Source organism: Falco naumanni, chromosome 4, assembly GCF_017639655.2.
Source record: "Falco naumanni isolate bFalNau1 chromosome 4, bFalNau1.pat, whole genome shotgun sequence".
Taxonomy (NCBI): Eukaryota; Metazoa; Chordata; class Aves; order Falconiformes; family Falconidae; genus Falco; species Falco naumanni.
In genome coordinates this window covers 85350882-85371553 of record NC_054057.1, presented here as the reverse complement: position 1 = coordinate 85371553, position 20672 = coordinate 85350882, and the positions used below count along the sequence as shown (strand labels likewise).

Here is a 20672-nt window from a genome sequence, read left to right as displayed (position 1 = left end):
ACACCGCGCGGCGTAGCCCCGCCCTCCCGCGCTGCGCATGCTCCGCCGCGGGGGACGATGGGATATGTAGTTCCCACCTCTGAGGCGCCCTCTGTGGGCGCTTTTTTTTTTTTTTTTTTTTTTTTTTTTGTTAGCTCTTTTTTCCGTTTTGTTTTTTTTCTCTCCAGGATGGTGTTGACGTACGGGGTGGGGCGGGACAGAACAGCGAGGGCACCCCCAGGCCATCGCTCCGAGCCACAGGGCCTGCACAGCCATGCGGTGTCGGGGATTCAGGGCCTCATCCTGCCCGATGGGCCCCAACGCCATGGGGCGCCTCAGTGACATGGCGGCACCCTGGCTACGGGGCCCTGTGCCAGCAGACGCGCTGAGCGGGGCCGTGCTCAGCACCCTGCCGGCTCCCACCATTAGTATTCAGGCCCTGTCCCCCGGCTGGCACCTGCTTGTTCCCACCACAGCGGCTGGCACCGCCATGCCCTGCTCCCCCACAGCAGTGGCCCAGGGTGGGGGAGCACCCTGCCCTGCACCCGGTTTTGGGGTGAGTCACCCCAGGCAGGGCAGGGCTTCCCCTCCCTGCTGACTAACCCCAGCCCCAGGGAAGATGCCACACTGGGGTGACGCAGCCTTTGGGGTGGGAAAAGAGCCTGGGGGGAGCAGGGGATGCCCTAGCAATGGGCTTCCAGATGGATGGAGGGTAGGGGGCTAACCCCACATGCAGCACTAGGGCTCCAGGACAGGAGCTCATTGCTGGCAAACAGAAGGCCACCATGCCAGGTCAGCAGACGCCATCCAGCCATGGCATCCCCTCTCTGGCACCCATCCACTGCCATCTCCCTCTTGCAGGAGGAAGGTGCAGGGCAGGGAGGGCAAGGAGCTCCACATGGGATCAAAGCATAGGGTGCAGTCCCCCCTCAGCGAACTGGGGCTGTTTGGGCACTTAGGCACCAGCTACGGCAAATACCCACATTTGCTCCCCAGCCCCTGGGGAGGGAGAGAAAAGGAGAAGAGCCAGCAGCGAGCCCCGTCCCCGCTTTCTAGGACAGTGCAGGAGGAACAGACATTGCATTTGGCCACCCTGTCCCCGGGGAGTCAGAGACTCCCTTTATTTAGAAGCTGTTCCCCACTCCCTGCAACCTCATTTCTGCCAGCAGTGAAGCGAGGCACACATCCCAGCCACCAGCACCACCACACAGGCAGGCAGAGTGATGCTTTCTGCTTTTATTCAATTAATGCAGCAATCTATACAAGAAAAAAAATAATAATAATGAAACCATGAAATTCCAAACCCTGACAGTGAAGAACCAAATTCTTCCTAAGAATCAACCAGAATTAAAAGATTCCCCCCATGTCAGACTGTACATAAAATAATCTCTGCCCCATTTACAGCGTTTCACACAGTACTTCTCGTATCTCAAACTTCAGAACTGTACAACTTTGTTACAAACCACGCTTTTTCCTAGGAAAAGCTTACAGAAAAAAATATTGCCACTTTCTTATTTTTTTATTTTTATTCGTAACAAAAAAAAAAAATTAGAATCTTTAAAAAACAAAATTGAAGTCAGCCGGAACTTGTAAGTGTGGGCAGGGGCACGGGAAGGAGCAGAGACACACTTCTAGGCTGAACATTTCTCCTGACTGGGAAAGGGAACGCTTTTGGCAGATAAAAGACTATTTGCCACTGGCAGGGGTTCAGACCCCAGCCCCCCTCAAAGCATGACAGCCATTTCCACCCATGGGGCTCGGACCAGGTCGTGGCGAGCGCTAGGTACTAACAGCACTGAAAGCCAAAGGCCTGAGCTCTCACCCCGGCAGAAGCCGGCTCATGCCGATGCCGGCTCACCCGGAGAGCAGGTTGGCAGCGCCGCGCCCCAGCAAACCCCCCGACCTCTGCGATGAGCCAAGCCTCAGTATCGGGATCACAGCTCCCAGGCACCACGGCTCTCGCCTGACTAAACAGCAAGATGAGAGCTGTGTGGAACCAGATGTGGCAACCCGTGCTCCCCTGCTGCGGGCAGCTGGCCTGCCAAGCCCAGCCGGGCACCGACCTGCTCGCAGACCAGCAGCCCCTCCCTAGGCCAGCTCACCTCTCACCGCCAGCAATCAGCCTTTCCTTCTCTTCCTACGGATTTATTGAGCCCACAGGACTGATGCAAGAGCTTTAGTTCAATCACTGAGCCTTCCTGAGATACAGGCAACAGTAACAAACCCAAACTCCTCCTGCTCTTGGCAGAAAAGCAGGGACAAATCCCACCAAAGCAGGGCTGACCCTTCCTCCTGCTTCCTTAGGAAAGATAGTTCTCATGGTCTGGGCTGTGGGTCTGGATGCATGGGATCGTCACGTCGGACATAGCCTTATTCCCAGTTTTGGGCTGAGCAGGTTACACAAACAAAGCCGGTGGGGTGGATGGAGAGGAGGTCGGACCGCACCACTGGACCAGACATGACAAAGCCAACAGGGTCAGGTTTGTGCATGAGCCCATCCCATGGAGCGGATGGGGAGTTCTGTCTCCGAACCAGAGCTCACCACTCTCCATCCTCTGCACCAGGCCCATGCCACCAGCCTGACCCGAAGCCTGCAGGCAGCCCAGTGCGGCCGGTGACGGAGAACAGGTACAGGCATTGCCAGTATTTTTGTGCCACAGTTTCACCAGACAGGTTACAGTAAGGGATCTAGACATCTGGATCCACATGAAAAATGTGTCTTCTGGTTTCAAATCAAGGTTTCACTCCGATGTTGTTCAGTGCAAAAGAGTTAAAAAACCATGTTATCTACACATATACATCCGTGTCTATAGAAAATGTCTGTACAAGTGGGGAAGATGGCCTGCCTACATGCTGGGGACTCCTCACCCAAGAGATGCCATGGGTCAGACCGGTTGCGTCCCACTCACTCTCCAAGGTGTCAAGCCCCAACCAGTCAGGTTAAAAACCAACTGCACACAAGAACAGACAGCGACTGGAGAGCGGCTCTGGTGAGGAGCTCCTCCTGTCTCTCCAGCCATGGCTGCCAGCTCAAACCCACCGCACCGATGCAGGGCAGGGCAGGAAGGCAGGAGGGGAGAGCTTCCAACCATGGCATGCAAGAATACCAAAATAAACTAGGAGAGGAAGGATACTGGCACACATACAGACCGCACAAGGACCAGAATGAGATGATGGTTGGTACCAGGCTAGAGATAAGACCTCATGATGCTTTGTTCAGCCTTCAGTGGAGATAGGGCCAACACCTTGTCCCATGGGAGTCCTGCTCTGGGAAGCAGCCCCGGAGCCTGCCTCCAGCTTCATTTTGAGTTGATAGCAGGGTACGGTATCCGTATTGCAGAGGTAAGTGTAACATTGGGAGCTGGCAGGGGAGAGGGGGAGAGCAGGCTGTGCAGAGCTGAGACCTCTGGCAGTGACCACTGCCACCATCAGCAGCATCCACAGCAGAGCCCGACACTACGGAGGGCACGGGGCATGTCCAGGATGAATGCAGAAAGACAATTAGAAACAGCCATTGCTAGGCGTCCTGCTAGCAGGTCTCTAGCTTGCTGGAGATGTCTGCACCAGCCTTAAGGAGGAGGAAGAGGGATCGCTGCTCCCTGCACCAGGTGTTGCTATTAGGGGAATGCCAAGCCTTCCCAAACAGGGGGTTTGTAGCCAAGAGCTGGCCCGGAATCTGCAAAACGCTGGGAGAGTGAGGAACAGCACTTCAAATGCTAAGTGTGATCTGAAAATGGCTTTTTAAAGGTTTCAGAAGCAACAGAAGCATGAACTTTCAGATTTCTGGGCAGACAAGAGGTTCCTTTGAAGGCTGGCCGGGAGGCTGTGCCTGTACTTCCGCACAGAGCCAACGAGGGGCTCTCACCAGGAAAGCAACTGGATAATCACAGACAGGTACTGGGGGACCTCACCTACGACCCCCCACAGCCAACGCTGTTCTGAAGGTGACTGTCATTTCCTTTGTACTGATGCGACCGCTAGATCCAGCCTGAGCAGTAACCCCAACAACAGACGAGTGGTGGGAGCTGCATAAGTTGGTGGCGAAGGAAAAGTACATCGAGACCCAGATGTCAACAAACGTGCTCAGTCACCAAGGAATGGCACTCCAGGGAACAATGCCTGGGGCTGGGGGTTTTTTGTTGTTTTGCTGGGGTTTTTTTGACCAGGAGCCCCCCAAGACAGCAGCAAATGGGTTTCAAAATATATTACATCTTTTTATTGCCAAGCGTGCAGACTATGAAGTGTGTGGGGGACACAACACTAAGAAAAACTACAATTTGAGGGAGGGCAAAGCAGTAAAAATTTTAAAATAAGAACTACTCCTTACAACTGCCAACACTTGGGTTCAAAGTATCAATTAGAGGAACTTTCCTAAAAGTATGGTTCTAAATATGCTGTTGGGCCCCAAACTTTGAAAATGCCGAGGCTTTGGTCTGGGCTAATGCAAACCGGGTGGGAGAAGAGGAAGAAGGCAGGCTTTCTAACACCAGCTCCACAAGGCCGAACGCCCAATTCTTCTCAGCATTTTCTGTAGCAACCAGAAAACTCCTTACCCCAGGAACGTGGGCAGGAAAAAGCCAGGAGGAGGCGGCAACCACTGCAGCACTAGCTGCTGAATGCACTGCGCTGGGGCCACACTAGACCCTTGCAGCGTCCCCACTCCCAGAGCCAGCCTCGGAGGGGACTGGCCGCCCGGCTCCCCCAAGGCCACGGCAGCACCCGTTCCTGCTCTGGCGGAGTGCAGCCAAGTCCCTTGGATGGCATGCTGTGCCGGGATGCTGCGCAGTCTCAAATCTCTATACCTAGAAAGGGCAGAGGCCAAAAGCCAGTCCCCCCGGCAGCAGACAACAGCTCTTCTCAGGGTGTCCCAAGGCAAGCATCCTCACAAGAACAGCATCACTCCTACTCCTCTTTGCTACCTCCAGCTCTGGGAAGCAGCACATACTCAATGCGATCGCTCACTCGGCAGCCCTGAGGCTCCACTATGGACCTCGGGTGGATGCTGGGCCAGCCTCTGAAGCCAGTCACATTTCCTCCCTCCTCAACCAAAACATGTGCCTGGCCAGATCAGCACTGAGAAACCAGAGCTCAGCTCAAGTACATTCTTTTCGGAGAGGGCAGCACAGGGACACAAGCCTGCGAGCCCACGCTGGGTTGGGAAAAGGGACTGGAAAGGAAACCTACGGCATTTAAAACTGGTACTAAAGTGCAACAAAAACGTCCTAAATCATTTGAAATCAATCGCAGTAAGAGGGGGTCTGCAAAGCTTTAGACTTCCAGTTACTGCAGGGCACCCTTAAAACAAACCCAACAACAACTAGGTAAGAACAGACCAAGGAGCCCTTTGGTGAAACAAGGAATATGAGGCCACCGCAAAGTTTCAGCTCCTGGGGTCAAACATCATATTTAGAACATTTGGAAAGGAAGAAAGTTAAAGCAAAAAAAACAAAAATACAATTCTTGAACCTTGCGCAATGAAACAGTTAAACTTTTTGGTGTTCTTAAAAGAAATCCCAACAGACAGCCTGGCATAACTTTATCTGCTTCCTAAGGGAGAGATGCCCGTTTGACCCATGACTCAGGACACCATGTGCACTGGACATGTTCCATCCTTACATATGTCTCAGCATTCCTCCATTCATAAAAACAAATCGCTAGATCCTTCCTGTTTACTCTTCAGCCTGAAAGGAAAAACCAAAACTGAAGCTAGATGGAAGATAGCCAGAGGGAGGAGAAAGTCTTCACAGACTGGAGGCCAATCTCATCAGCTCCACGATCCTGGAAAGTGCAATCCTCAGTGTCGCCTCATTTTAACTTTCCTGGCTGGGCTGCCATCCTCCTCTTCCTCGTCACAGTCCTCTGTGTACTCGTAAGACCTTCGCCAATAGTTCTCGGAGCTGAAGTTGCTCCGTCTCCTATGTTTTGGTAAGAGGACTGAGCGCCTGTTCTCCTCTTTATCCATTTCCAGAATCCGTGGCCTAAGGAGAGGGGGAGAAAGAGGGAGTGAGAGTACATTCACAGCAGGATTTAGACCTTCCTTGTACGGACAATATCTGTAGTTTTGCCTACTTTGAGCAATATGACCAACTGCTTCCACATTGCTTTCCCAGTGCTGGGCACTCAGCAGAGCAGGAACAGATCACCAAGCTGCACCTCCCGTGAGGAGGCTGAGAACTTTGCTTTCCATGGCGCAAGTCCCTCCCCTTTCCAGTGCAAGCTTTGGTCTTTACCTCCACCAGGAACGCTTCCTAACAGCCCAGTCACCTATTTCTAAGTGCAGCTGGTGGCCCCAAGAAACATCCCTTGGGCAGAGAGGTCTGTCTCTCCTACAGCAGAATTTGCAGCACAGAGCTGAGCTCCTCTTGAAGCTGCTGAGGTGCTTGCGGTGCAGGATCAAACCACAGCTCCCAACTCCTTTGTCCTCTCGCTAGTTCTCTCAAACATGAGCACGCTGCAATTGTTACTTCTGCAAAGCTGCCTCTGCCCACACCTGTGATCCCTTCGCAGGACTGGGCTGGTGGGCTGCACAGACCACTTATTTTATCCTAGGTGGCAACTGCCAAGTTCCTCTAAAGCTGTTTGCCTATGTTATACTGGAGTCTTTGAGGCCAAAGGAAGAAAAAAACGTGGTTTTGATACCTATCTGCTGCAGGAGTCTATGTGATTTCCCCCACCCCTGTAAGGTCACATCAAGCTGAAAAACAGCTCTCTCAGATCTGCAAGTTTGTCCTGCATGATCGCTTCTCTACTCAGACACCAGCCCACTGCGTGCTCAGAGGTAAGCTTCCATTTGCAGGCTACCTTCCCTTCTCGATCTATCCTCCCAGCCAGCCCGAGTCCAGGTGAATGAACACTGCTCATAAACAAGCCATCCCCACCCTCCTCCCTCCAGGACAGGTTGAAACACGGGCTGGGACCGCACTGCAGCCAAGCCCCAGGACCAAGCCAACTTCTGGTTTTTACATGATGTGCAGAGAACAGTCTTGATCCTTGGGAAGCTTTGGAATTGGAGAGTACCAGCAATGCTGCATGACAGCTGGCAGGCTGGCTATCGCTGACAGCTATCAGTACGTTCACGCAGAGCAAGGTGGTGTTTAAGGGAAGCCTTGCTGCAGAGCTCAAGCTGTCTGAAACCCCAGCAAGGAGCAACCCTGAAGGTCACGCTTACACATTCACACGGTCTGGTTACACACACAAAAATATACACAGGCAGCTCTGGAACCAAAACAGGTCTAAGAAGCTTCCCAAGGCGGCCTTCACCTTTCCCAGATAGCAAAACCTCACGTTCCTTCCCAAGACTGTTTTCATAATATAGTTTAACGCAGCTGCACAGGTTGCTTGGCAATAGAGGTCAAAAATAATTAGCTGCAGGGAAACTATTGTTCTGAATGACTGCATTATCAAAAGCCAGCCAAATCTATTGCTTCTTCATTATGCCACTCACAGGATAAACAATGTAAGCTGCTTACAGCCAGAGATTAGCCTCCACAAGCCTAGGAGGAATATACAAGGAACCTCATTCTGATAAAACAGCTCTGTACCCCACAGAAAGCACCTCAGAGGTGCAAGCTAATATGTTTTTAAGTGTGCTGTGCAGCCTCTTGTCAGAGGCCAGGAACCTCAGATACACACTGACCTAGAGATACCATCCAAAACACGGCTCTTTGGAGAGATCATCCATCCTACCTGTGAGCAGCATCAGGGTCTGCTTTGCGATGGGACCGCTTTGGTTTCAGGATCTGGTCCCGGTTGCTTCCTGATAGACGGTCAGAGTTATAACCTGGTGGCAACACAGAGCTACTCAGGGATTTTGTTTCCAATCGAGGTGCATCTAGTCTTGTTCTGCAAATATTTAAAGAGAAAAGAATTTGCAAGGAGTTTCTACAGAACCATTAGCATGCTGCAGCAGACGTCTGTCCTAGATGTGCTGAAGCAGAACCCTCAATCCCAGCCACACAGCTCAGGAAGCAGGTCAGGACTATTACACTCAACAGCAGAACAAACTGCAGCTTTTCTGGTACCTGAAGCTTCAGCTTTAACCTTTGCTGCCTCAGTTAGAGGGAAGAGGAAGGTTTAGGGACATAGGTAGTCATGAGGCAACTGCAAATGGCGCTAGGCTCACTGCAATGCCAGTTACGGGATACAGAGTAGAGGCACTGAGCACCTGTGAAATCCTATGAAATCACAGTGACTCGTCAGTAACTCGTAGCTCCAGTTAAGCCACCTGGGAGATGCCCTGCAAAATCCATCATCACCTACAACAGTAACAACTGCTTCTATCTGGAAACTCCCTACTGCCTAGAGATCTCATGGGGTCAGGCATTTCTCAACTTGACTAAGAGGTTTAAAGAGTTGAAGTACGAGTCAGAAGGTCTGGCAAACCAAAGCTGTACCACATCCCTTCCAGCAGTGCAGCACACACTCAAGGTACACCAGAGAGCAAGCACAGCATGTCCCAGAGCAGAACTGTCACTGGCCCAGGCACAACTGTAGCCAAGCACACGTGGAGGGAGGCAGCAGGCTGAGCAGCAGCAACGAAAACTCAACAGCACAGCATCTTATCGCAGTGCTATCACCATCTCCAAGCACAGCACAGTTACCGGTCTCAACTTACAAGCTCTGCTAAATGTCTATTTTAAAACACAGACTGAAGCCTAAGAATGGGCAAAACGTGCTAAAAGGTGGTGCCGGTGCTCCAGAGCTGCTGATCTCAGGAGGATTCAAGCCACTTCCCAGAAGGAAAGGCACCCTGACATTGTTGCTGCAGCCTGTCTCCATCCTTGGGATTATGGGTGAATATGGAAGCGGTCTGGGTGAAAGAAAGGGAAGAATCACTGCTTGCTCTCTAGCACTGAACTTTAACTCCTGAGGGAGGTTTCCACAGGAGAATCCCAACCTAAACTCCCATTAGGAAGCAGACCCAGCTGCCAGGCTTCCTCTCCACCACCACCTCTTCAGTTAATCAGGGCAATGCCAGGCTGGCACATGCAAAGCTGGGCAGGGCAGCCCAAGTCTGCCCAGCGTGCCAGAAACAAGGAACTTCCACAGGCAGGTGCCAGGCTGGAGGCTGCACAAGTCCACAGTGCTGTTGTCCTGAGCTGTTCTCAGCTCCAGGACTGGACCCAGTCCAGCTACAACACCGAAGGCATCCTGCCCTGGAGAAGTTAGGTGGTTTAAACACCTCTCAAATACAACAGCAACTACAGGCCTGCAATTAGAACAAACAAACCACCAAATATACTGCAAGGGCAAGGGAACACAAGCCACACTCACTCTGTCCACAGAGCAATGCAGGTATGAGCTGCAGGAGCAGGTACGAGGAGAGGCTCTACTAAAATGGAAAGCTGATTACCTATCAAAGTTCAAGTTCAATAGAGTAACTCCCTGATGTAACTGCTTACAAAGACGTGCTTACAAATGGCAGCACAAGTCCTCTAAAATGACTTTCAAGACCCGCTTCAATAGGTCTCATTTCTGTCCCCACCTCCCACCTCTTTCAGCATCTCATGAAATCGAGAGCACCATTCCTCCCCCCTCCCAGCCTCTTGCTCCAAGCGCTTCCAAACCTTGCTGGCTCCCCGCAGTCCTGCACTCCGATACGCAGCAAACACTGTAAATATCGCCACGCTACAACACTGAAGTGTTTATGACCTACTTGGTAACCACGCTGCTCTCAAGCATCCTGCGAAACCCAGCCACTTCTCCAGCTCGCCCAGCTTTGTTCTCCTGCCGCTGCCAGCAAAAACTGTCTCTAGAATCACACAGAGTAGAGGCAAGAGCAGATCCAGATTCAAACGTCTGGGACTCAGCAGGCTCTGGCAGCCTGTTCAGAGCTGAGTATCTCAGCTCCAAGCTGCAGCAAAGTTTAGGCTGCTCTATGACCCAGCTGATCTGATCCTGCTGGAAAGCTCAGGGCTGAGCCTTACCACAAAGATGAGGAAGCGGGGGTTTTACACGGCCGCTGGCTGCTCCCAAGCCTCTCGTGCTAGCAGGCTACCAGCGGAAGGAGCTGTTTTCCTGGTTGCATAACACACTATTTCAGACTACACAAAGTCGCATGATACAGGGCTAGGGAATGGCATTGGCTGCAGCAATACATGCCGCGGGGATGCAAGCACAGACAAAGGTCACCTCAGCCCTGCTGTGCATGCATGCATGCACATGGGACTCGGCAAGGAGATGGCTGCCGTCACAAGGGATAAGCAGCAATTAATAAGCTCTATTTGGCAGCAGAGTGCACCCTTTGGCAAACAGGCAATTGCCATGTATTCACCAGGGCTGCTAAGCTCTACGGAGATTACACAAAAATAATTACCAGGGGGTTTCCACTTTGCTCAAGAGAAAAAATCCTGTTGTGGTTTCATTCAGCCTGCCAGTCAAGTCAGCCCATTGCTGTCTGCATATGACTGGGCAGAGACACTTCAGCTCAAACACTAAGCAAATCCGGCCCCTAAAATCAGGGGAAGACAGAAGGACACGCTGCCACAAAAGGATGGCTAAGCAAACAGCCAATGCAACTCTGCTAGGAGCTAACAGGCTTTGTCTCTTCAGCAGTGATGCACCAGGTCAGCCAGGTGCATCTGAGCCAGAGCTAGGTGCTTGCCCAGTTGCATTTTGAGGGCAGATGGGCTAGGCTGAAATAACTCAACAGCCTCAGCTTACAGAGGCTGGCAAAAGCAAGAGATATAGCCAGTTTAAAGGAGTATGTTAGACATCTGCACCAGACTGGGCAACTTTGGCTTATTTAGCCAACTCTGTCTTTCCTAGGAAACTGCTCCACAGCCTAGGACAGGCAGCTTCTCTATCCCAAAGCCCAACTAAAGCAGCTACAGGACTTGGAAATGCCTTCCACTCGTGCTCGTCAGTGCCCACGCTGCTTTTTGTTGGCTGCAGTAAACAATAATGTGAATGTAACCGCCTTTTAGTTCTTATCGCAACTCTCACCTTAAACCTCACGTGGCAATAACCAGTGACTGGGTGGTTTGGTTATAATCTTTCTTTCATCCCACTCTATCACCTGCCACATCTCATCCTGGCTCCCTGGGTCTGAGCTGATTTTGCCTGGCTAACGCCTCAGGGCTGCTGGTTTTGCTACCTTCATTTCATGGGTCTCTCTAACCAGATGTCCAACTCCACTCCACTGGCTTTGTGCCATATCTTCGTAACGTTGCCAGACTTGTTTTGAAACGAACTAAGCCATCTGAAAGCTCAGCAAATCTGAATTTAGACCGCTTGCCTGCTAGCCTTATGCCAGCCTGGGCCACACCTTCAGCCCTACCACCAATGCCCATGCTTTCGGCTGGGTTTACAGGACTCAAGTTGTGTGATTTCACTTGCAAAAAGGTTTCTTGACAGCAGAATTACTGTGCCTCAGAAAGTGTTAGCAATCGACATGGGTCAACATGTGGTAGTCACAGTTTTTGGTAGCCTAGTAGAAGGAACTGATGAGAGAGGCTGTCTCTCAGCAAAAAAAAGGTTACACTGAGGGAGTTTGGGATGGGGTTGGTTTATCTTTTTCCCCATTTTCTTAAGAGCTTTAGGAACAAGCACTAGCTGGTAAGATGCCATCAAGACAGCGTTATCTTTTAAAACAGCTTACAGAGCTTGACATCCCAACACCAACTTGAAGGACACGCTCTGTAAAGTGATCACTAAATTCACTGCATTCGCTTCCCTTCAAAGCCAGCATCTTCCTCTCCCTCCCCAGGAGACAAAAGCCATGCTACAAAGAAAACTATCTGCTTTATAGGAGATTCTTCATCATAAGCATCAGCTTCAAAGGACTGTCCAGGTAACTCACGCAGCATGTGGGTATCGTATGATCATGATCATATGATCATGACACCTGAATACACAGCCCAAAACAAGACAGTTTGAAACCCTAGATGTTTGGAGTTCGGCAGGCAGTGAAAGCCAGGTGTTTGGACATGAACAGGGCTTGCAAACCCAGACATTACAATGAAATGCTGCTGCACAGAGCCAAGAAGTGATTAACTCTGCAGTAACAAGTTCCTTCTATTTCCACGGCAAGACACAAGTAAGCATCAGAATGACACCTAATCAAGATAGAAGATCGAGCCAGCAAATTAACAAGCAAGGCAGTTTTGAAGTGTTTCTTCAGAAGCACATTGGGAAACACCACAATGCCACATCCAAGGTTATCTTACTGTCTGGAGGGCTTCAACACTTACTTTCGAAGGATGATGACAGCTCTTCTCTCCTTTATGTCCTGTGGTCGAATACAGTGTGTAATTTCATCGGCTGCATATCCACTGACAACAAAAACAAAAAGCCACTGTGAGAAAGATGACAGGCAGAAGTAGAAAGTGGTTGCCATCCTCAACAACTCAGTTTGGCCAGTCACCTCCTAACTTCCACCAGGAATTCCTCCTCCAAACACTGTTCCCCAGGCACATGGGAGCTAGACTTATTATAGGAAAGAAGAAACTTCACAAAGAATGAGGACAATCAGGACTTTTTTTTTTTTTTTTACTCAAATTTTTAACATACATCAGAGGAAACTGCCACCTGCCACAACACCGTGAAATAAGACCTCTAGAAAATAAGTTCATGAAGTGTAAATTCAGGCGGTTCACTTACCAAGAAATTAGAGAGCAATAGGGGAAAAAAAATCAGCACATTGCACCAAAGCATCTTTTCATGCATGTTCTTGACAAAAAACATCTCTCATGGCTGAGATACCCAGATACAAACATGTACCAGAATCGATGAAACTTGTTAGTTGAGGAGGGGGCTAGCGGAGGTAAGAGTTGAGTGTGTCGCCCCCCTCACCTGGTCACAGATGCTGCCATCTCAGCACGCTCACCCTCCCTGCCACCCCCCACGTGGCACGTCCTCAGCCACCACACAAACATCACTCCCCAGCACAGCCCAACCCCAACACAATGCACGCGGGGTAACCTTCACATTCAGACCTGCAAACCAAGCTGCACCCCTAAAATCTCCCTGCCACAGGGCTCACAAGGCGAGACAGCCACCTGGGCCAAGGAAAACCACACCAGGCTCAAGCAGCTACACAGCAGCCGTTCTCGGCAGGAGTGTTTCGTTCTATGAGATGACTTCACCCACCCCAAGTTCCCAGCAGAAAAGCCACACCAACGAGGGCCCCAGCTGCCCACAAAACACAGGAGTGGTTTTCTTGTGGCTGCTTCTGTTGTTCAGCACAACTCCTGGGGTCCAGTGCAGCACATGAGGTCACGGCGGGTCCATGGAGAGCTGCTATCACAGCTGCTCCAACACAGAAACCACCCTGCCAGGAGCACATCTGAGCAGGTCTGAGAGGTGGTCCTGCCCTCTACCTGCTGTTTGGAGAGCGTCTGTTCACAAAAGAGCCTTCTAGAGTCCAGTATGGGGAAAAGAGAAGTTAAACACCTTCAGAGCCTCCTGAAACAGCTGACAAGGACAGGAACACCTTTGAAGGGACTCAGGGGAAGGCTGGTCAAGCCACACAAAGCTAGCACACCCCCACGCTGGTTTAACCTGAAGTGGAGATCACCGAGCCCACTCTCCCCACAAGGCTTTACCGTGAAGCTACCACCATGCCAGCTGCCAGCCAGCCCTCCCGGAGCACAGCCCGGGTCACCGGCTTGCTGGTTATTCAGGACACTCAGAGCAGAGAACAGATCGCTCACATGCAAGTCTTCTCTGGGGAGGGGACCGGGTTTCCTTTATCTGGTTAGATAACCCACCCACTCGCTGAGAAACGCACACCTCTCAAAGACAGATTTACTGCTTTGAGAAGAGGTAAGAGTCTAAGACCTGATCAGTTAAAACAGGGGCTGATGTCCACCACCACCCCCCGGGGCACTGCAGAACAAGACAGTGTTATGCTAAGGGGTTTATAATGATGCTCTATTATGTTGCAGGAATCTCCGTGTCAAGCTCCAGCAAATTCATTAGTATCACCCACTGTTAACATTCAACTCAGCACATCCTCAGCAACACCCTGAACATCAGGAAGAGGTCTGCTTCCAGACCTGCGCTCTCCATCACGAGATGTCAGCCTGGCCACTCATTCCCATTCCCCAGGCAAGAACCTGCCTTCTGGCTCACCTGCAGAGCGGCAAGAGGCAGAGCACACGGGCAGCACCACAGCAACAGCCCCAGTACTCCAGTCTGGGGCCCTAATGGGGACCCACGGGTCTGCACCAGTGCCATGCTGGCGTGGAAAAATTTAGCATGCACCACATCAGATATAGTTATGCAGGGCCCTCCAGCAAAAGGGTGTGCACAGACACCAGGCAGAGAAATGGAAGAAAAAGATAATTTGGTTGTGTCACGCTTGTTCCACTTCATGCCCACTGCCTGGCCTTGCCGCATCCTGATGATGGGTGATGGGGCAGAGGCTGGAACAAAACACCCATAATGGTACCAAGGGTCTACCCCAGAGATTTCTTGCCCAGAGAACAAACCCAGAGAACACCTGAGCATGTCTCCACCTTAGAGTATTTTCCAGAAGAACACAGGGAGGTGCAGATGCTACCCACACACTCCTCAAACTAACACCCCAACTCCTAACTAACCTGTGGGATCTTACACCCCCATCTCCTCCCCAAGTCTCTTCCTCAGTCCAGAAGAGCTGCTGCCGAGCCATAACATAACCGATGCACGTGAAGATGAAAGTAGATGTTTTTGTACAAACATCACCGGAAAGGAGGCCCTGAAGTTCTGCAGAGTCTCTGATGAGAAACATTTCTAGGGGTTGATGACAGCCAGGCCAGCTCAGAGGCAGAGAGCCCATCTCTCAAACAGGGTTTGAGCAGCTCGAGGCTTTACTTGTTCAGGAAAGCTACTGCCACAAACCACGGATGTGACACCGACCAGTTCAAGCAGAGCTTGAAAAAATCCATTCGCCTCATCACCACTGGCACGCACATGCAGAACTTCCTCTGCACCAACGGCCTGTTCTGAAGGACCAGGCTCTTCTGGAAAAGCATCTAATTCAGGCAGCTGCAGAGAGATTCCTCCAGCTGGGAAGAAAGCAGGTTCACCCTCCAGAGACTCCAACCAGCTCAGATTATGCTACCATCGGGCATGCCTCGAGACAACAGGAGAGACAAACATCACGATGTTTCCACTGCTGTTACAAACAGTGGGGGGACAACCTGGAGCACTCACCAGCTACAGAAGGGATGCCCGTGGAGCATGCAAGCTCTCAGAACCTGGGAAACGTTCCCTTTGGTCATTCGCTCCTCTGGCTACCTGCAGCCGCACTATTTCCAAATTTCCAACGATGGTGCTGAGACGTAGCACCCGGCAGTTATACAAAGCTGGCTCGGTGCTGAGATTTGCTACCTACGACAGCGCCTGTGGGGCACAGTAAGCTGCAGGGGTCTGCCCTGGCTAGCTCTGCACCCCCCCTCAGCTCCCTCCCTTTTTTCCAGCCTAAGCATTTGTCACAGCACGTATTCCCCAGCTGAATGGGCAAATTCCTCCCTCTCCTCCCCGCTGCTTCTATCGATTGATGCTTATCAAATTACTGTTAAAAAAAGAAACCCCATGAGCACGGTCCAGCCAGCAGCCCCCAACAGAGAGCTGCTGGTCCACAGGACTGAAATCCAGCTTAACACCAAGTGCCTGAGAGGAGCAGCACAGACTGAGGTGCTGTGGCTGCTTTCTCCTGGCCAGGCTGGCAAGCGGGACAAACCTGCAGGAGCACCCACCTCCCGGGGCTGCAGCAGAAGAGGGGACCAGAGGTGGTCAAAACCTCCAAGGCCGATCTTCACCGCAGATGCATAAGGAGAGGACTAAGTGCCTGGCTTGAAAAGCGAAGGGCTCATCATCAGGCCACAGGGTGGCTCAGCCTCTGTCCTGCTGGCAGAGGCGCACAGCCCAGCCAGGAGAATCTCCATTCCACCTTTTAAACACTAACCTGTGTCCTTTGAGGTCTGAGTATTTTCCAGTGAATTCGAGGTGGGTTCAGTGTTTGCAAACACCACAGCCTGCCTTCACGGTAGGCAATGAAATCAAGCGGAGGACATGGGGAAAGCCCCTCTGCAAACTCCCTGCTGGGTAGGTGGTTACAAAACCGGGAGGACAATGTGGAACAGGCTGCTGAGAGCAGGAACAGGACACTTGTGATCTGGGGACAACCCGAGAACAACGTGGGGGCAAAGAGGGAGATCCAACAGCTTTCTTCAGGTCCTCACGATTTCCACAAGGTAACCAAACACACGCAGCTCCCCTGACTTCCCCAGAAAGGCAGCACGCCAGCAGCAGCCACTGACCCAGCAATATTTGAATCACAGACGTTGCAAGCATGCTGGTTCTATCTGCGCCGTTTCCCTATCTCCAGGGCAACTGCCTTCAGCAACTGTTTACTGAGAGGAGAAAAAGGCAAGTTTGGGGAGTTAACTTAAACATGACCAAGGGCTGGATTTTGGAGGTACATCCCTGAGGGCCTACCAAAGTCTGCACCTCTCCCTGCTCCTCCCAGGAGATCTGCAAAGTGGAGTCGAGGAACTAGAATCCAGCCAGCATCCTATCATCACAGAACAATCACTTCGGCAGAATCTCTCTTAAGCAAGTGCTAAGTATCTGCTAACTGCTGTACCAAAACTGAAATAATCCCCGTTTTAAAGTCCATTATCTGCTAGAAAGCAGAACATCTAACCGTGGATTAAGCTAGAAAATGCCTGGGGCAGGTCAGTCAGAATGCAACCCTTCTATTTGGAGGGGAAAGGTATCTTCGTTTGATTTGTAGGATTACTTCGTATGATTGCTTCAGCCACATTAATAAACCGACTACTGCACCCAGGTGATGCCGGCCAACAACCCAAATGCACGGGCCCAAGAGACACCCCACTGCGATTCCCTGAGCCCTGAGCCACCCACGTCTTCCCGGCAGTTTTGAGGGAAAAGCGAGTGTCTGAGACAAGAAAACATCATTCTCACCTCTCCCTCTCTCCCTCCTCCCACCATCCTCCACTGCAAAGTCCCAATCCTCCTTCAGACATAAGGCCACAAGTTCTCCTACTGGCTTTGACTACAAGACTTCAGGCTGACCCTGCATTAAGGGCTCTGCCACCATGCTTCTGAACAAGCAAAAACTCTCAGTCCTGAAAGGAAAAAAAAAAAAAAAAGAAAAAAAAAAGAAAAAGACCTCTGGCTGTGAAAGGAAGGACAACTATTTACTCCAGGCCTGCCAGGGAAAGGCAGCACAGGGGTTCACATCACCAGCAGGAAAATTAGGGTAGAAAGTTTCTCTCCTGGCGATTAAGGAAAGTCAGCGAGCGGCTGCCTCCCAGCAGTCTTCATCCCTGGGGACAGAGCTTGCTCTGCAGTAAAAGGACACAGGGCAGGACAGGTCCCACCCGGTCCCATTTCACAAAATCACCCTGACCCCGACACCCCGACACACTCCCTGCCCCAGCCAAGCCATCAGAGAACAAGAAAACGTCCTCAGTGCCGCTGCCGCTTCCCTCCGCAGCCTCCCTCACCCCTCGCTAATCCACAGAAGTTACCTAACGCCGGGGGTACGGCGAGGATTAGTTAATGTTTGTGCAGCTTTTCCGAGATAAAAGCTACGCGAGATCTCAGCATTTATTATTGATGCACTAGTCAACGGTGTGAGGCTGTGTGTATGTGGGGGGAAAAAATTCCTTCCTGAACCCTGCGGCGATCACTTTACAAGCCAAAGCAGGGGATTGTGTTACGGCCTGGGAGCCCTGAAAACCAGCCTGGACCTTCACCGATCCAAAAAATAAAAACCCAAATGAGGATACAGCTGGTAGCTCAGAGCACTGCTGGCAGAGTCCAGCCGATCCCCATGCCTGGCAGGCAGCACTCTGACCTTCAGGGACACGAGGGACTGGTGCTCACCGAACCGGGCAGCGCCAGCACTGGGCTTCGAGCTGCCTCCCCAAGAGCCGGACGCCGGTGGGTCCGTGCGTACCGGGCTGCGCGCACCCTCCCTGCCCCCTTACCTGCCTGCTCTGCCTGCCCAGCGCATATCGGGAGGCAGCCGGGATTAGGAAGCAGGCGTTTCCCAGTGCCAATCCTAGCTTTGCCACCGACCAGCTGCATGACCTTGGGCAGGTCATTTCACCTCCACAGCTCTTTCCCCGCTTGCGAGAATACATGTCAAGTCCTTTCTCGTGCCTGTGACCCGCCATACTTCCAAGTGACAGTCCCGTGGGGCTCTGCACTCTGGTCTCCCTATCAGGGTCGGGCAGGGGAAGGTTTAGTATTCCCAGTTCACAGACTGGGAAGACGAGGCCATTCACACCTCCTCTCCATGCTTAAGGTCAGGTCGTGGAGGCACCGGCCGAGCTAAGAATAGACCCAGGAGCCCCGTCCCAACCAGCTGCTCCGCTCTGACCACTCTTGGGCAGAGGATCCATTTTGTGTCTCAATGCGTTATTTTAACTGTTTATGTGAACTATGGCAAAGCCCGGCTCCGCAAGTGGCCACGCTCCCGCCAGACTCGCCTTGAGCCACATGGAGCGGGCACCCCCCCGGAATCAATCATCCACCCAAATCGCCATCCACCGCAGCGGCACGACTCCCCCCCCCATCCCTCCTTCACCCCTTCTGCTGCAGCAAGACCCTGCACGCCTACAGGCGGGTGAGATCAAGCCCGAGCCACCGTCGGGGTGTGCAGCCGCGTGCCTCACAACCAGCGTTACACAACCGAGCCCCGGCACGTTGGCCGAGGCCTTGGCGATGCGGGTGAGTTACCTGAGCACCGTGACGCTTCCCCTCTTCACCGGCAAGAAGAGAACGGGCTCCGAGACCCTGATGGGTTTGAACTGGAATTTACACCCGAAGCAGAGCGCCGAGTCGCTGAAGAAGGAGACGGAGACGATGGGCCTCTCAAAGATATGGATGGGGTCCACGTGGGAGACAATGCAGCCTCCCGGCTGGTAGTCGTTGATGACGGCACTGTTCACAAAGCCCTCGGGAATCACCCGGTGCTCCACCAGCTTCCTGATCACCAGGTCGTGCACCCACTCGGGGATGGCGTCCACCTCTCCCCGCGGGTACAGGCGCTCCTGGCCGGGGCCTCGTCTCTGCAGCTGGGACCCGTAGGTGTAGCCCTCCCCGAAAAAATACTTGTTCCGCAGAGGCGCCCGGTCCACCGTGTGCTCCTTGTAGAGCCCCTTCTCCGCCCGGGACACCACGTCCTCGATCCGAGCTTCGATCTTGGCGCACTCCTCGGCGCTGAAGAGGCGAAGCTGGCGGATGCCGCTTTTGACTTTCCGAGCTTCCTCCTCCTCCTTCTGCTCCTCGTAGTCGCTGGGCTCGGAGCCGGAGTCCTCCTGGTGCCGGCGCTTGCGATCGTAGGGGGGCTCGGGGGGCTCCCGCGGGAGGCTGCCGCCGCCGCCGCCTTTGTGGCCGTCCCGGTAGGGCATCATGGACTTGAGCTTCTCCCGCAGGTCCGTGTAGCCGCTGCCGGCCATAGTGCGTCCGCAGCCCCCGCCTCTATCGATCCCGGCGCTGCAGGCGGCGGCGGGCGGCGGCGGGGGACGCGCAGCTGCTATTCATGGCACCCGCCGCCCTGCTGGGAGAACCCCGGAGGAGCGGGGAGGTGAGGACCGGACCCCCCCCACCACCGGCACCGCGACCCGGCCCGCGGGAGCCCCGCTCGCCTATCCCCCCCCCCCCCCGCGGAAACGGGACCCCCCTCCCGGCCGGCGGCACGGCTCCCGCCCGCCCCCTCCCTCCCGCCGCGACGCCTCTCCCGGGGGGCTGGGGGCGGCCCGGCGGACGCCACACTCACGGCTTCGCCCGGGGCGGGCGCGGACAATGCTGCCGGTGCCGGCGGTGGCGCTCACGCGGCGGCCGGGCCTGGCACATGCCCAGCGGCGGCCCCGGCGCTGCGCGGCACCCTGCCCGCTCCCGCCGCCGCGGCGCTGCCCATGGCGGGGGCGAGGGAGGGTACGGAGAGGGGGAGGGGGCCGGCCCGGGCGGCGGCTGCCGGGGGTCTCGCGCGGCCCTTCCCGCGGCGCGCTACGTCACCAGGAGCCAGCCCGACATCCCGGATCGCCGCGGGGCCGCCCACCGCGACCGCCCCGCCCCGCCGCGCACGCGCCCCACCGCCGCCGCCGCCGCTGCCCCCCTCGGTCCCGCCCCCCGGACGTAGCGTACGTCCCCGCCCCGCCCCACCCGGCCGCCGCCACCTCCGCCCTCGCCTCACGCCGTTAACGGGTACCGGCAGCGCCGCCCCGCCCCGCCTCCCGGCGCGGCGCTCATTGGCCGAAGGGGCGAGCGCGAGCGGCACGAGACGGCGGCTGATTGGTCGGCGAGGGGGCCTAACGGGAGGGGCGGGGGGCGGCGAGGGGTCGGGGTGGCCGCTGAGTTGCCGGCGGGAGCGCGGAGGCGGGGCGCCAGCGCCCCCTGGCGGGCGGGAGGTGCGGCACAACCGGTTGGGAGTCACCGCCGGTACCGAGCCCCCGGGCGGGGAGACGGGGCACCGCAGGGGCTGAGGCACGGGGACAGTGAGGCACAGGGACACGGGGACTTAGGGACACTGAGGCAGGGAGAAACTGAGGCGCAGGAACATGGGGACACTGAGGCATGGGGACACGGGGACACTGAGGTGCGGGGACACTGAGGCGTGGGGACACAGGCACGGGGACATGGGGACACTTAGGTATGGTGACATAGAGACACTGAGGCATGGGGACACTGAGGTGCAGGGACACGGGGACACTGAGGCACGGGGACATGGA

The 20672-nt window shown here is 53.9% G+C and overlaps 1 protein-coding gene across 3 annotated transcripts; it reads right to left on the bottom strand.

The window, feature by feature from the left end:
• Nucleotides 1–1200: 1200 nt before the first annotated feature.
• Nucleotides 1201–20022, bottom strand: ALKBH5 (alkB homolog 5, RNA demethylase). 3 transcript variants are annotated; one of them, XM_040591062.1, is made up of 5 exons: nucleotides 19721–20021; nucleotides 18679–19501; nucleotides 12171–12251; nucleotides 7666–7821; nucleotides 1201–5957 (listed from the first exon to the last, which is right to left on the bottom strand). In XM_040591062.1, the coding sequence occupies exons 2-5, from the start codon at nucleotides 19398–19400 to the stop codon at nucleotides 5774–5776; spliced, it is 1143 nt and encodes a 380-aa protein (XP_040446996.1). In that variant the 5' UTR covers nucleotides 19401–19501; nucleotides 19721–20021; the 3' UTR covers nucleotides 1201–5773. The 3 variants fall into 3 exon arrangements, with proteins under 3 accessions (XP_040446996.1, XP_040446995.1, XP_040446997.1); XM_040591061.1 differs by having other exon boundaries at nucleotides 18679–19498; XM_040591063.1 differs by lacking the exon at nucleotides 12171–12251 and having other exon boundaries at nucleotides 18679–19498; nucleotides 19721–20022.
• Between the last annotated feature and the right edge of the window lie 650 nt (nucleotides 20023–20672).

Excerpts from the sequence above, each read along its gene's own strand:
- ALKBH5 (XM_040591062.1), bottom strand. The coding sequence starts at position 19,400 with ATGGCCGGCAGCGGCTACACGGACCTGCGGGAGAAGCTCAAGTCCATG. Across the intron at positions 7,822-12,170 it reads GCTGTCATCATCCTTCGAAA|AACAAGACTAGATGCACCTC; the intron begins GTAAGTGTTGAA and ends AAATATTTGCAG. Across the intron at positions 5,958-7,665 it reads GACCCTGATGCTGCTCACAG|GCCACGGATTCTGGAAATGG; the intron begins GTAGGATGGATG and ends CCCTCTCCTTAG.